The sequence below is a fragment of the Triturus cristatus genome, chromosome 1_2, assembly GCF_964204655.1.
Source record: "Triturus cristatus chromosome 1_2, aTriCri1.1, whole genome shotgun sequence".
NCBI lineage: Eukaryota > Metazoa > Chordata > Amphibia > Caudata > Salamandridae > Triturus > Triturus cristatus.
Genome location: NC_140580.1, coordinates 271,104,003 through 271,119,188, shown reverse-complemented (window position 1 = coordinate 271,119,188; position 15,186 = coordinate 271,104,003). Strand labels below are relative to the sequence as shown.

Sequence of the window (15,186 nt, the reverse complement as noted above, 5' to 3'; positions counted from 1 at the left end):
TGTTTTAATATTGTATGTGGATCTGTACCATGGTATTTTAGTATGTTACGTGCTATACATTGTGCTTTTATGGTTGTATGTCCCAACCGAATAAAGCTTATCTTGAATTGAATTGATCTTGTGCTAAAGTTCCCAATTTGTGAAGTCTTACTTTCACCTGGTTTGCATAATCCAGTAAAGCGTGTGCTTCAGCAGCCCCTTGTTCCTCCCATGTTTCTTTTGTAATTTCGAGGAGGGTGCGAGGTCGCCTCCCAAACAGGAGTTCAAAAGGGGACACTCCCAAGCTAGACTGTACTGTGCTCCGGACGACAAACAGCGCTAATGGAAGAAGCTGATCCCAGTTTCTTCCATCCCCTGACAGGAGTTTCTTTAATGTAAGCTTTAGGTTACCATTGTAACGTTCTACGATGCCATCCGTTTGAGGGTGGTATACGGATGTCTTTATATGCTTGATGTCAAGCTGTTTACAGATTTCCCTCATGAGGCGAGATACAAAAGGGGTGCCCTGGTCCGTGAGTATTTCTTTCGGAAACCCCAGTCTTGAAAACACCTCGATTAGTTTCTGGCATATGGTTGTGGGAGTGGCTGTTTTCAGGGGGAAGGCTTCAGGATAGTGAGTGGCATAGTCCACAATCATAAGGACATATTGATGGCCTTTGCTGGATTTAGGAAGGGGGCTATCAGTCCATCCCTATAGGCTCGAAGGACTGCCCAATGATAGGTAGGGGCTGTAGGGGTACCTTCGGAGGGATGTAGGGGTTTTGTTTCTGGCATATTTCACATTCCTGGCAATACTTTTTGATTTGGAGATATATGCCAGGCCAGTAGAAGTTGTTCAGGATCGCCTGACTGTTTTTTTCAGCCGCTACATACCCTGCTAACAAATGAGTGACCAAAGTACAGGACTTGGTCCTTAAAGCTCGTTGGCACCAATAGCTGAGGTGCAGCCCCCTCCTTAGCGATGCGGTAAAGAAGCCTGTGCTGTTCAAGAAAGCAAAGATAGGTTTTGTTTTGGGTGTTCTTTGTTTCTTGCGCGCTCTGCCAGGCATGCCTAAGGGATGCGTAGTTCAACTGGGCCCCCCTGAAATTGTTATCCATAGCCCAAGGTTCTGAGGTGAGGAGGGCGTTGTGTGAACTTTTTGGTATTGTCTCCGTTTTCAGGGCACTGGCAAGGAGGAGGGGAAAGGAGGGATTGTCTACTCCTCGGATTAGTGGCACAGGAAGAGAGGGGAGAACTCCTACAGTGATTGTAGTCTGGGTACCTGCCTGGGTGCGCACTGGCAACTATGATGTCCCCATGCACACATCGTATGCCAACATTCCTCCCTATGATAATCTGTGAGCGAAGGACCATGTCCCCCCGAGCCACTGAATGCTTACACCCTGAATCAAGGAGGGCTTTTACTTCTCGGTTGTTTACAATGAGACTCACATAGTACATATGTCCCATCTCTTGTGCGAACAGAATCGATCTGGGGGCGTAGTTGACATCCATAGGCTCCTCATCAGGTTTGTCTCTCTTCTTTCTACAGAAGCTAGCTATGTGGCCCCACTCGCCACATTCGAAGCACTGGGGGCTGGAGGTGACTGGAGGGTCATAGCTCCCAGGTCTAACTCTTGGGGGTTCTGGGTAGGGTTTGGCGGGCCTTCTCTCTGAATGTAACGTAACAGGACCTTTTTGGGGTTTTTCGGGTTCTTTGAAAGGCCCACGGCCCTGTGCACGGGTGAATGAAGTGGCCATTTCAACGGCCCGTTCGACAGTTAAGTTCGCATGTTGTCGAAGCCACTTTTGGGTGCCATCAGGGAGGGCTTCCAGATACTGCTCAAGATATATTTTGTTCATTACATTGTCGAGATTGGCCTCTTGAGGTTTTAACCAACGGTCGGCGGCGTCCTTTATTTTGAAAAAAAGCATCTTAGGTGTGTCACCCGCTGTTTCGCATTCTTGTCTAAACCGGAGGCGGTGGGCTTAGTCATCTACATCGAGGCGGTCCAGGATATACTGCTTCAAGACCCCATACACAGCAGTTCCATCCTGATTGATAGTCTGGTACGCCGCCTGAGCCTCTACTCTGAGCAAGGGTGCCAAATAAAAGGGCCATCTATCGGTGGTGTCAACAAGGAGAGGGATAAGTGGGTAAGATTAACGAGGTCCAGTGTACGTACCCTAACGACTAATGAGACAAAAACGAGTACAAAGTTCCTCAGGTCAAAGAAGCGAAGGTAATGGTTTCAGCAAGAAATGTCGTGTGTCACGGAAAGGGGGAAACCCTTTTGTTGGAACTAGGGCTCTCACACACCCAGCAAGCTAGGTGTCATGCTTCATCATTTGAGCCTGCCCCTCGTCAGGTCGGCGCTGCAATTCCTGACGGGCTCCCAATAATGGGGCTCTTTAGCGGGGATCTTCTGTTCCTGCCGAAGGGTGCTGTGGGGGTAAGGGGCCCTAGACTGTGTAGATGTGGTGTGAGGATAAAATAGGTACTGTTAGTCCACGAAAAAATGTATTTAATAAAGTGGTAAGCAGCCTAATTAAAAGAAATGAGAAAAATGAGGTGGGGATAGCTACTAGTGGTTATGACGCTAGTTGTGTATGCCCTACACTCAAAAGGATCAACATGTTTCTTGCCTATAAAGCCAGTAAAGTTCGACGCTTGGGATGAAAGACCTACCCCTACCGCCGGACCAGGTCCGGCGGTAGGGGTAGGTCTTTCATCCCAAGCGTCGAACGACGCAGGACCCACGTTGGGAGTCCTTCTTACCCGCCGGAGACTGCTGCAAGATTGCCTTGCTAGTACACGAGGTTACTCCCGAGCACCTCTCTGGTATGTAAAACACACATACCTTCGTTGTAGATAGTTAATGTTTTTTGATCCTGACGAATTGCCGTGACCATTTACTGGCTTTATAGGCAAGAAACATGTTGATCCTTTTATCCTCACACCACATCTACACAGTCTAGGGCCCCTTACCCCCACAGCACCCTTCGGCAGGAACAGAAGATCCCCGCTAAAGAGCCCCATTATTGGGAGCCCGTCAGGAATTGCAGCGCCGACCTGACGAGGGGCAGGCTCAAATGATGAAGCATGACACCTAGCTTGCTGGGTGTGTGAGAGCCCTAGTTCCAACAAAAGGGTTTCCCCCTTTCCGTGACACACGACATTTCTTGCTGAAACCATTACCTTCCTGTAGGACTTGGCCCTTTTTCCCTCAGTTGTTTTCATTTTTCATATTGATGCAGATTCAGGGAGCCATTGTAATTACCCCTGAAAACTTCTGCCTGAGGGCCTGAAGCACAAAATGGTGGCCACCTGTGACATCACCAGCATCCACTGGAACCTACCAGCACCTTCCAGAACATTCCAGGAGGTTCCAGAACTCTGTGACAGTTGGAAACCGTTTAGAATGTTGGGAGGTTAAGAGAGAGAGTTGGCAGTTGGAGCTGGCAGTTGGCACCTGACTGGTGAAGAGAGAGCAGCACAACAGTGAAGGAGGACGGAGTGAAGCAGCAGGGGTGGAAACTTGTGCCTGGAGTGGGGTCCATAAACCCACCCTTGATACTTGTCCCTACTGATGGATCCCAGCCTATAGCCCTGTGTGGGAAGAAGACAGAAGAAACTTATCCTAAGGACCTGGACAGCAGGAACAGGCCTTAAGAACCAAGAAAGCAGCAAGATCCTGACCTGGAAACTGGTTTCCCTGGAGTCCGGCGTCGAGTAGCCTGAAGACCTGGAGCCCGAGGTGGAGAAGCGGCGCTGACTGAAGTAGCAGACGTCGTACCCGGAGCCGCCTGAGGTCGTGAGAGGGCGCCGACGGAGGTCGTGAGGAATACCAGAGGTCGAGGAGGAAGTGAACCGAGGTCGAGCGAGCGGCGTCATCGGAGGAGTGAAGTCCGCCCTCCGGAGTCGTCGGAGACCGAGGTAGAGGAGCACCGGAGGTCGGGAGTGAGGATCGCACTCCGGAGTCGCCCGGAGCCTGTGAGGAGGAGCACCGGAGGTCGGGGGTGAGGATCGCACCCCGGAGTCGCCGGAAGTCGACATCGAGGCCAGGCCGGCCGACGTCATCGGAGCCGAGAGCGCCATTGGACCGGAGCCGCCCGAAGTCGACATCGTGAAGAGACTGCCCGACGCCGTCGAATCGGAGGTCGAGATCGAACCGAGGCCACCGACATCGGACCGGAACCGCCTGCCGGCGTCGTCAAAGAACTGACATTGTGCCGAGGCCGCCGAGACCGAACCGGAACCGCCTCACGGCATCGACACGACTCCAGCGGCGTCGGAACATCAGAAAAAGGGCAGTAAGTGGAGTAGAGGGCGCCTAAGGCCCTGTGGAGACCTGAGAGACTGCTCTAAGGGGCTAGGGAGGTGCTGAAACCAACCTGACTGTGCCTGGGGTGAACTGGGACTAACCTAGAGAGGTTGTGTGGAGAGAGAAAGCCAGGGCACTGGTATTCCCCCCTTTGATCTACCTCAGTTTAGGCCTCAGCCTTGTCCCAGCCAGGGAGTAGCCCCCCCCTCAAGCCTTCCACAACCCTACAAGCTGTGCCTGGGCCAAATCAGCCCATAAGAATTGAAGTGTCATCTGATTATATGAGGGTTGCTGTATACTTTTAATTATTTATTGGGGGTACTGTATTTATTGAGTTTTTACCTATTTATTGCTTCACTATATTTATAGGTCCACAGGACTTGATGGTGTACAATATTTATTGGTACAGTATTTATTGCCTCAAAGTATTTAATTGTCTGTATATATTGCACTTGTATTTATGCCCTGTTATTTATGATCACCCCTATTTATTTCATCAAACAGCCAATATTTATTTGACCTGCACTAATTGAAACTTGTATATTGTGATTGACCTATTTATTTTTCCAATCAGCAACTAAGAGAAAAAGATAAAGAAGAATATTTTCATAATTTTTACGGTGTAGAGTCGTTTTTGGAACGGATGCACGCATGGTTCTTGTATGGGTATATTGTATGCTTAGCACTGCGCCTGTTTCCTGACCACTCGAGCCAAGCTACCACAGTGTGTCCGGAAGACCACCACCACCCTTTCAGAGTGGGAGTGTGGTTTTCCAACATAAATTGGTGTTCAGTGGTGGGATAGAGCTGTGCCTACATATACTCAACAATAACTGTGGGTAGTCCATAGGCCTACACCGGGAGTTTTCTCACAGCGGCCTTCCTAATTGTGGGTTTTTGTTTTTTCCAAATTTACTCTGGTGGTGGGAGGAGGTATTATTAAAGGTACCCCCCTGCATTGTTACTGCACAAAACCTGTCCTCTAACCTGAGTGGGCGAGATGTACCAACCTGAGGTGGGGAACCTGTCAGCAGGGCCCAGGACACTTTCTAGGAAGGGCAGCAGTGCCTCTAGCGGTGGCTTGTCTAAAGTGAAGTTAACAGACCGGAGGGAGGAAAGACAGCTCACATGGGACTTAGCAAGGCTGGAGAAAGAGATGGAGGAGAAAAGGATGGCTCATGAGACGGAGAAACAGAGGATGGCTCATGAGATAAGACTGAAAGAGATGAAGCTGCGTGCCCTCCAGATGAGTGTGTCCAGCGAGGACACTGGTGGCAGCATACCAGAAGCTCCAAAGGAGCTAGAAGTTTATTTACCCCAGGATGACATCACCAGGGTGTCTGAGGAGGCATTGGGGTGTGAACCTGAAGGGGGTAGTGCAGGGATCTCCCAACCCAGCGAGGTGGGAGAAGGGGCAGATAGCCCAGCTAGGTCCCAGGGAGAGAGGGTTGTAGGGCCTCACGACCTATCTGTAGGAAGGCGTGAGACGGGGAGGTGTCCCGAGGTGCCCCAACCGAAGTCTCAGGGCCTGGAGAGTTCCGCAAGGGAGCCCCAGGTTGGGAGCCTAGGCTGTCCCGAAGTGCCATCCAGTGCAGGGGAGCCCCTAGTGTCAGGAGGACCCAGGGCGACTGTAACCAGCGCGCCTGAGGTTCTGGGGTTGGCTCAGTTTCAGGGTTTAGGTCCTGGGCTGGGATGCCAGGCTCAGGGGTTGCCTGACCTGGCGGGTGGGGCCTCGGTTAACCGGGTCCCCCCGAAATTGACTTCCAGGGGTACTTTTCCCGTTAGGAGGGTGCTGAAATCTGGAAGGGGGTGCAGAGGGAGGAAGGTCTCGCCTCGGGCACCGACTCAGCCTAAGGGTCTAGACCCTAGGTTGAAGGATCAGTTGAGGGGTCAAGGCCCTAGACTGAGGAGGAAGTGTTGGTCTGAGGGTGCCTCGCAGGGTAGGGTGAGGAATCCCAGAAGGAGAGTTAGGGGGAGGAGAGCCTCGCCCCGGAAGGCTGGTCAGCCTAAGGGTGTGAACCCCAGGAAGAAGGACCAGAGGCAGTTTAGGACTGCAAGGAGGAGGACCGGAGTGGTCAATGGGCACTACAGGCCTGGGGCTACTGCCCCCCACTCCGCGAGATCACCCGGGCCAGAGACATCTGGATGGCCCAGGGGCCGGTCCTGGCCACAACTAGCTAGGGAGCCCCCGTGGGGTGGTTTTGTTGGTCCAGGGAGGTTTGTTAGGGAACCATTGGGTTCCAGAGCGGAGGAGAACTTGCGGGTGCTCCTGCCGTTGCGGGCCTGCGTCCACCTTTTCTCGCCCCAAGCAGGGAAGACCATCAAGGCATTGATCGGTCTACCCTGGCTTTTGGCTGGAAGGGGGTTGTGTAGGACTTGGCCCTTTTTCCCTCAGTTGTTTTCATTTTTCATATTGATGCAGATTCAGGGAGCCATTGTAATTACCCCTGAAAACTTCTGCCTGAGGGCCTGAAGCACAAAATGGTGGCCACCTGTGACATCACCAGCATCCACTGGAACCTACCAGCACCTTCCAGAACATTCCAGGAGGTTCCAGAACTCTGTGACAGTTGGAAACCGTTTAGAATGTTGGGAGGTTAAGAGAGAGAGTTGGCAGTTGGAGCTGGCAGTTGGCACCTGACTGGTGAAGAGAGAGCAGCACAACAGTGAAGGAGGACGGAGTGAAGCAGCAGGGGTGGAAACTTGTGCCTGGAGTGGGGTCCATAAACCCACCCTTGATACTTGTCCCTACTGATGGATCCCAGCCTATAGCCCTGTGTGGGAAGAAGACAGAAGAAACTTATCCTAAGGACCTGGACAGCAGGAACAGGCCTTAAGAACCAAGAAAGCAGCAAGATCCTGACCTGGAAACTGGTTTCCCTGGAGTCCGGCGTCGAGTAGCCTGAAGACCTGGAGCCCGAGGTGGAGAAGCGGCGCTGACTGAAGTAGCAGACGTCGTACCCGGAGCCGCCTGAGGTCGTGAGAGGGCGCCGACGGAGGTCGTGAGGAATACCAGAGGTCGAGGAGGAAGTGAACCGAGGTCGAGCGAGCGGCGTCATCGGAGGAGTGAAGTCCGCCCTCCGGAGTCGTCGGAGACCGAGGTAGAGGAGCACCGGAGGTCGGGAGTGAGGATCGCACTCCGGAGTCGCCCGGAGCCTGTGAGGAGGAGCACCGGAGGTCGGGGGTGAGGATCGCACCCCGGAGTCGCCGGAAGTCGACATCGAGGCCAGGCCGGCCGACGTCATCGGAGCCGAGAGCGCCATCGGACCGGAGCCGCCCGAAGTCGACATCGTGAAGAGACTGCCCGACGCCGTCGAATCGGAGGTCGAGATCGAACCGAGGCCACCGACATCGGACCGGAACCGCCTGCCGGCGTCGTCAAAGAACTGACATTGTGCCGAGGCCGCCGAGACCGAACCGGAACCGCCTCACGGCATCGACACGACTCCAGCGGCGTCGGAACATCAGAAAAAGGGCAGTAAGTGGAGTAGAGGGCGCCTAAGGCCCTGTGGAGACCTGAGAGACTGCTCTAAGGGGCTAGGGAGGTGCTGAAACCAACCTGACTGTGCCTGGGGTGAACTGGGACTAACCTAGAGAGGTTGTGTGGAGAGAGAAAGCCAGGGCACTGGTATTCCCCCCTTTGATCTACCTCAGTTTAGGCCTCAGCCTTGTCCCAGCCAGGGAGTAGCCCCCCCCTCAAGCCTTCCACAACCCTACAAGCTGTGCCTGGGCCAAATCAGCCCATAAGAATTGAAGTGTCATCTGATTATATGAGGGTTGCTGTATACTTTTAATTATTTATTGGGGGTACTGTATTTATTGAGTTTTTACCTATTTATTGCTTCACTATATTTATAGGTCCACAGGACTTGATGGTGTACAATATTTATTGGTACAGTATTTATTGCCTCAAAGTATTTAATTGTCTGTATATATTGCACTTGTATTTATGCCCTGTTATTTATGATCACCCCTATTTATTTCATCAAACAGCCAATATTTATTTGACCTGCACTAATTGAAACTTGTATATTGTGATTGACCTATTTATTTTTCCAATCAGCAACTAAGAGAAAAAGATAAAGAAGAATATTTTCATAATTTTTACGGTGTAGAGTCGTTTTTGGAACGGATGCACGCATGGTTCTTGTATGGGTATATTGTATGCTTAGCACTGCGCCTGTTTCCTGACCACTCGAGCCAAGCTACCACAGTGTGTCCGGAAGACCACCACCACCCTTTCAGAGTGGGAGTGTGGTTTTCCAACACTTCCCATCTATCGGTGGGCCACCCACTGGCCCTAACAGCCCGTTCAAAATTAAGAAAAAATGCTATAAGGTCCTCTCCAGGCACGTACTTTTGTAAGGGGATAACAGTGCCAGGGGGTGCGGGGATTCTCCCTTGTCCCAGCCCCAGGAGGAGCTGGTTCTGTCCTTCGGCCAATTTCACCAAGTTGTCCGCTTGGGTCTGTATGGCGGCTGTAAACGCTGCCCGGTCCATTTCTGCTTGACTGGCACCCTGCTCGACGGCCCATTCTAGCTTGGTTTGGCCCTCCTTCAGCTGGTATATGATGTTCTCCATCTTGTAGCGACAGAGGCTATGCCCGCATTCTCCACCACATTGTCACAAAGAGGGATCGGTGCTAGAGTGAAGGTGGCCAAAAAATTAATATTTGTGGAAGAGATGATTGAGGGTCAGAAAATGTTATTTGCATCAAAACGGGGGGAAAAAATCATCAAGGTAAACGTCTTTGGACTTCCAGGGCAGATTTCCTGGTTGGGATGGTCCCGTCTTCACCAGGGCTTCTCCTGGACTAGGGGGTTGGGGGCCAGATGCATCCGCTTCAAAGGAGTTGGTAACCGGCGTAGTTGGGGAAAAAAAAAAAAACAACAACACCGGAATGAGTCGCTGGGGAAGTGGACACTTCCTATCTCAAGGGACTAGGAGTGAGGGAAGAAGTCACCTCTATCCGGCACCGAGTGAGCCCCGATGTGACTTCCCTCCTCCCTCTAATCAGCGCCCTTCCCCCTCCTATGTCCCGTGAACCCCTATAGTTTCGCCCGTACCTTGTTGAGCCACTCCCCTCCAGGAGGGTGGCTGGGCGAGACGCGGTCCGGTTGGCCTTCCGGCTTGACGTCTTTTTCTGCGGCAGCAGCCCTCGCCTCGGTGTCCTCTTCTGTAACTGCTCGGCTCGTTTCAGACGCTGTTCCGCCTCGGTCTGCACCCGCTGTCCACGCCACAAACTCTGCACCTCCTCCGGGGAAAACAGCTTCCGCTCCGTGAGAGAAGTTCGTCCCTCTTGTTATGGCCGCCACACCCCCTGGGATTCCGCTTGAGGTTTATTCTGAAAGGGTTCCAGCCCTCCCTGTATAAAGGGAGAGATGGCGTTTATGAGAGACTTGACAGTGTCGAAAGGCAACAAAGTCCGTAGTTCGTCATCGGACTCGTGACCGTGTGCTTTATAAGAAATTTTAACATAACATACACAGGATAATCATTTCAGTTATTTCAATTATTAAAAGGAATGAAAATTAAGAATACCATCCTTAAAATTAGTCTAAAACAACACTAAAAGGAAATTCATTATTAATTCTAAATAATGTGAATCAATTACAGATATCAATATCGTTTTCTGATAGCAATTACCACCTTAATAAAATTGGAAACCCGAATACATATGTCTGATGTGGCGAAAGAATACAAGAGATTAAAACCTTCAGTATAAGAGCTTGGCCTAGAGCTTTTTAAAATTGGGACAAAAAATCTGCTCCTATGCTCCTTATATAGGGTGCAAAAAAGCATAAGGTGCAATGTGCTTTGAACTGCCAAATTGTCGCAGGGGCAGGGCACTAGGTTGTCTGTCCAACCAGCTTGTGTCGGAAAAGCTACAAAAAAATGCAGGGTCAATAGCCGTAATCTTGTTAGGTAAAAGCGAGCCTGAATATTTGAGATAAACGTTAAATAAAATTGCTGTTGTGCCGGAAATAAGCACAGAGGACCTGCTACCTCTGGTTGGGAATGACGGACATTTGCCCTGCCGTAATATGCCTCTTTAATAATTATTTTCTCATTCTCAGGAATGATTGCAGGGCAATCAAAATATTGTCCCAGGCCCAACTTATAAATATTATCCCTGACAAAAGATAGCCAGCGAATATCTAATACACCATCAAGATTAAGACAGTCTATGATAATTTTGGTCCCACCTCATGATGATAGAAGGTAGTACGGGCACCTTTTGGAGCCATCAGCAGCCTTTTAATACATTTATTCTCCATAGTTTGCAGCTGGCTGCTGTTATGGTACCCCCCAGAGGCAGTTGCTATTGCAAGAGTTAGATCCAGGCTACTAGAATTCTGCAGCAGTGAATTACCAAGTTATGTGTCCAGGAAGTGCTGATTATGTGGCAGATTTTGTTTTAGCATTATCTTCATGTGTTGTCATTTCAACACATTGATACAAAGGGTATGCCAGAGCTATACAAAATACAAGTGTTCCTTACAAAAAAAGTTTACACTTTCACCAGATCCTATTGAACATGTTATTCATCAACAGTACATTTTTTGTCTTGTAAGAAAGTACGATAACACCATTTTATTAACATTGTCTGTCTAATTGATGGAAAAAAGGCTTTGTGTACAACATACAATGTTGACTCATAAGAAAGCAAACCTGCATGTGCACACTTCTTATAATAAAAGATGAGCCTCTATTATCATGCCAAATGAATTTCAGAAGTAGTCTTTAGTTTTGCTTTTACTCTTTGTCCACCGGACCGACATCTTGTAACACCTGTTTCCATTAAGAAACACCCTTACACACACACTCTTTCACATTACATCTATGTAATGTAAACTAGGAGGCACTGAAACATGTATGGGTTTTTATATGCAATCTGAGTGTCCTCTTGAATTCATTGCTGTTTTGTGAACAGTGTATGTGGTGGAAAATGTAATTGCACAAAAGATTCCCGAGACAAAGAAGTATTATTACTCCCACCATAAACCCTTGACATTGGCGACACAATTTGTAACGAATCAGAGCGTTAACATAAAGAAGGTGATATATATATTATAAAACAAGTAGAGATTGCCTTTATAATTACAAAACCGTCAGTAATGGAACTTTTATTAATTATATTATTCTTGTTTTTATCAGATGGTTATATTTACATCAGGAGATATACAGTATGGGCTTCTTGGTGTTAGACTTGAATAAAGTTTAAAAAAATTACAGACTTTTGACACATTATCCGAAAACCATCGGTTTGACGAGAACCATTGTCATGGTCGACTTTCTTTTGTTTTAGATTTTGGATGGTCAAAGCACTGCTTACGTCTTATTTCAGGTATTGTGAGGTAGTTTCATTAAATGTTTTTTGCAAAGTATGAATATGTGACAAATGCTTTAAATCCATAATCTTACAGAAAATGTTACAGCAGCACAAATGCATGTTTACAGTACCTCTGGTTGTATCTTTGCGAGGCCTTAAAATTTTGACCTCAAAATAGAACTCTTACCATATAGATCTTTTGATGACGAGGGTCTAAGGACCTCTGGGTTAATTTCTGTGAGGGAAGATTTTTTTTTTTGTATGACAATTTGTTAAAATTCTCTTGACACAACTTATTTGACTTGCGGATTAATGAGCAGCATTTTCTGCATTGTCATAGAAATGTTGCTGTGGCTACACTACCATACCTTCCATGCCATTTCAACTAGGGAGAGCATTTTTATAACATTGAGTCTTCTCAGGGGTGTAACCATTCACAAATGTGTTCTTGTTGTAAAGTGAAACTATTTTGTTGAGGGTCTGAGGGATCTTGCACAAAGAGATTTCCAAGGGTTAATTCTGTGAATCAGGGGAAATTTATGTTCCCTCCCCCACTCTGTTCCCCCAAAAACAACCTAGGATGCAATTGAGTAGGAAAGCCTGGATCAGAAAATAACTTTACTACAACCAAACGGACAGGATACAATGTGCCTCCTGCTTTGCTGCAGAGTCTCGGCAATCGTGGAATGGTTTCTGAATATGATGTTCTGGAGGATGCTCATCAGAACAAATTGAAGGATGGTTTGAAGACTTAAAATGAGGTGAATTATTGTGAGAAGAGTGATCCATGTTGTTGTAAGCAAACCCCATGATGACATGAAACACTTTAATTGGACTGGATGACATTCACTAAGTATTATTCTAGAACTTATTCTCATTACCATACTGATCGCTCGGTGAATTAAATACTCACCAATGTGATAAGCAATGAGTGCAGATCACAAATCTAATTCCCAACAAGCCTCAGCCTCCAATCTCTCCAAGGTTGGACAATTGAGTACCATCATTGGGTAATAGTCGTACCTGTTATAGCCAACGTATCGAAATGGCAGAAGTGCAATATAAAGAGCAGTATGTATAATGCAAGTTATTATTACTCGAGCACTACCAGGCTGCCTCTGCCTCAGTGAATCACCAAAGAAAGTCTGGTAGTAGTGGAAAGATGGCTCTTCCCAAGAACCATTGAAATCATCCAGTTTTTCAGGCTAAAAGGCACAACTCCGTACAGAAGTGAGGTGGCCTTTGCTCAATGTTATACTTACAGTTCGATTACAAATCCCACTTTCCCAAAGGTTCGATGTGCTGACTCTGGACCACTGTTGACAGTAGTATTCACCAGTGAATACCTGTGGTCTGTAGATCTGCAGGATCCCTTCTTTCAAATGCATTTCATGGATGCACATATACAGTTCTTCAGGTTCGCTGTGTGGAATCAGCACTCACAGCACAAAATGTTCCATCATGGCCTGAAAACTGCTATTTTACATCCATCAAGGTTGACCTATCTGTTCCAATCATGGGATGACGGGATCATGTGCCCAGTATGCTGGTGCTGTGTGCCTTCTGATGCCCTCAGGTTCATTGACTACCTCACCTGAGTGTGACTGAGTGGTACACTGCACAGACCAATCCATCATTGCCAGTGAAAATAATTAAATTTGTCCCACCACCTAAATGTGTTGATAGTTTTCCCTCACCCATGGTCAACAGAGTAGTGGTCGCCAACTACAAAACCAATGTTCTCTTAAATTAAGAAAGGAGGAACCTCCGCTCCACATATCTGCAGGCTGGCAGTCGACCTTTGGGAATCTCCAGTGTCCCAGGCTATGTTTTACATGTTTTCCCTCATTGCAAGGAGAATAGGCGAGGAGATATCCTGAGAAATTGTCTCCACTTGCTCATCAAATTAAATCAGATCCATGCAGTCCTTCATGTTCTGTAAAAGGTCTGAAAACTCCCACATATAGAAAACATTGTGTAACATTTGATCACGAAGTGCAAACATTAACTTTATGGATAGACTGTAGTCCAGCATCCCTTGCAAACCTGTGGGACTGTTTCCTTTCACTTGCAGTACTTCAAAGAATCAAGAATACCCTTGGGTGCTCAGTAATCTGACTGGCTGCAGCTCTGGAGATTTGGATTGTTACTACCAACTGCCCGTGTGCGCTTCTTTTGACAGATACAATTTTTTTCCAAAGCAAACTGGGCAAGTTGGAGACAGTAGAGGATTGTGTATGTCCTTAAGAAATCAGCTATTTTTTGTAAAGCCCGTCGACGTCACAGAAGGACACCAAATGGTGGTATGTTGACGCCCACCAACCACAAAAAAAAAAAAGAACAAATACAGTAATGCTGGACCCAACCACTAGATGGCGGAATAATGCACAGCATGTGAATCCAGAAAATTCTTCAAGCTGCAAAACTACACCTACAGGTAAGAAACTATTCGTACCTTCAAGGAGAAACTAATTTGTAATCAGGCCATAATGCACACAAATAATTCTAGCATACAGGAAAAGTTGTGGGTGCTTGGTGATGCTTCCTTAAAGGAAACTATTGCTATGGTCAAGAAAGCAGAAATGTCTAAAAGGTGCGCTCAGGCTGCTTTAAGTAGCAATGAGTCTTTGTAAACAGTTCTAGTGTGCTAAGTTTTTGGGACCAAGAACGGGAAATAATCTGGGAAAGATCCGGTGAAGGCCTGTGATGTAAACTATAGTGATGACAAGCAACCAATCAGTTTCAGATGTGGGAACAAGGGACCCATAGCCATAGACACAATTGTCCGGACATTAAGTCCAAATGCTCATATCGTGGGATTTTAGGCCACTTCGCAAAAGTATGCAGGATAAAAGTGGGAATGTGAAAGTGAATGTGTTATGGATGGTTCTGAAATTGAACAAGTGGATGATGACGAACCTTCAAGTTCTGAAAGTATTTTGAGCATTTGATGCAGCGCAAAAACTCTAGCAACGAGGTAATAACCCGTACCTGTATCCTCCCTGCGTCACAGACCCGACGTCACACTAACTCATTCACACATTCAGTCATTGGTGGGGCCCATAACACCAACACTCACACGTCACTTCCACACCGGTCTGCACACACAGGAGGGTTGAGTGGTTCAAGCGCCGGACATGTGAGGGAAACACCTTATAACCTATAGGGAAGGAAAAGTCATTTACAAAATATACATTAACGCCCTTAAACCTTCAGATCCTCAATCCCAAAACATCAAGGTACTCCTCCCACTTCGGTCGATCGGACCAAATTAGTTGGATTGGTTGATGGTGATTTAGAACCAGCTAAAACACATTTTAAGACTTCGGAATCTGTCCCTTAAATGAAACTCACAACTCATGAGTTCTCGTTAATCAATAATTGTTTATCTAATATTCGCATTTGTCTCGTCAAAGTTTCAGAAAGTTTTATACCAAATTTTTTTAGTAAGTCGCAGACCATCATATTTACCTAATCTGGCAACTTGGAGTCCTCTAATTCATTGGCTCTGCATGATTTGTCATAAATCGTCCGAAAACAAGCCAAAG

General features: G+C 47.6%; 1 protein-coding gene across 9 annotated transcripts in view; it reads left to right on the top strand.

Annotated features, from left to right (window-relative positions):
- The window catches only part of PPP3CB (protein phosphatase 3 catalytic subunit beta), a 926,247-nt gene that overhangs the window by 218,944 nt on the left and 692,117 nt on the right, over positions 1 to 15,186 (top strand). The window contains exon 2 of one of the 9 annotated variants that reach the window (XM_085603653.1): positions 11,615 to 11,653. The exons of the other annotated variants lie outside the window; for them this stretch is intronic. Coding sequence (XP_085459779.1) covers positions 11,615 to 11,653 — 39 coding nt within the window. The remainder of the gene's footprint in view (positions 1 to 11,614; positions 11,654 to 15,186) is intronic. 9 annotated transcript variants of the gene reach the window in all.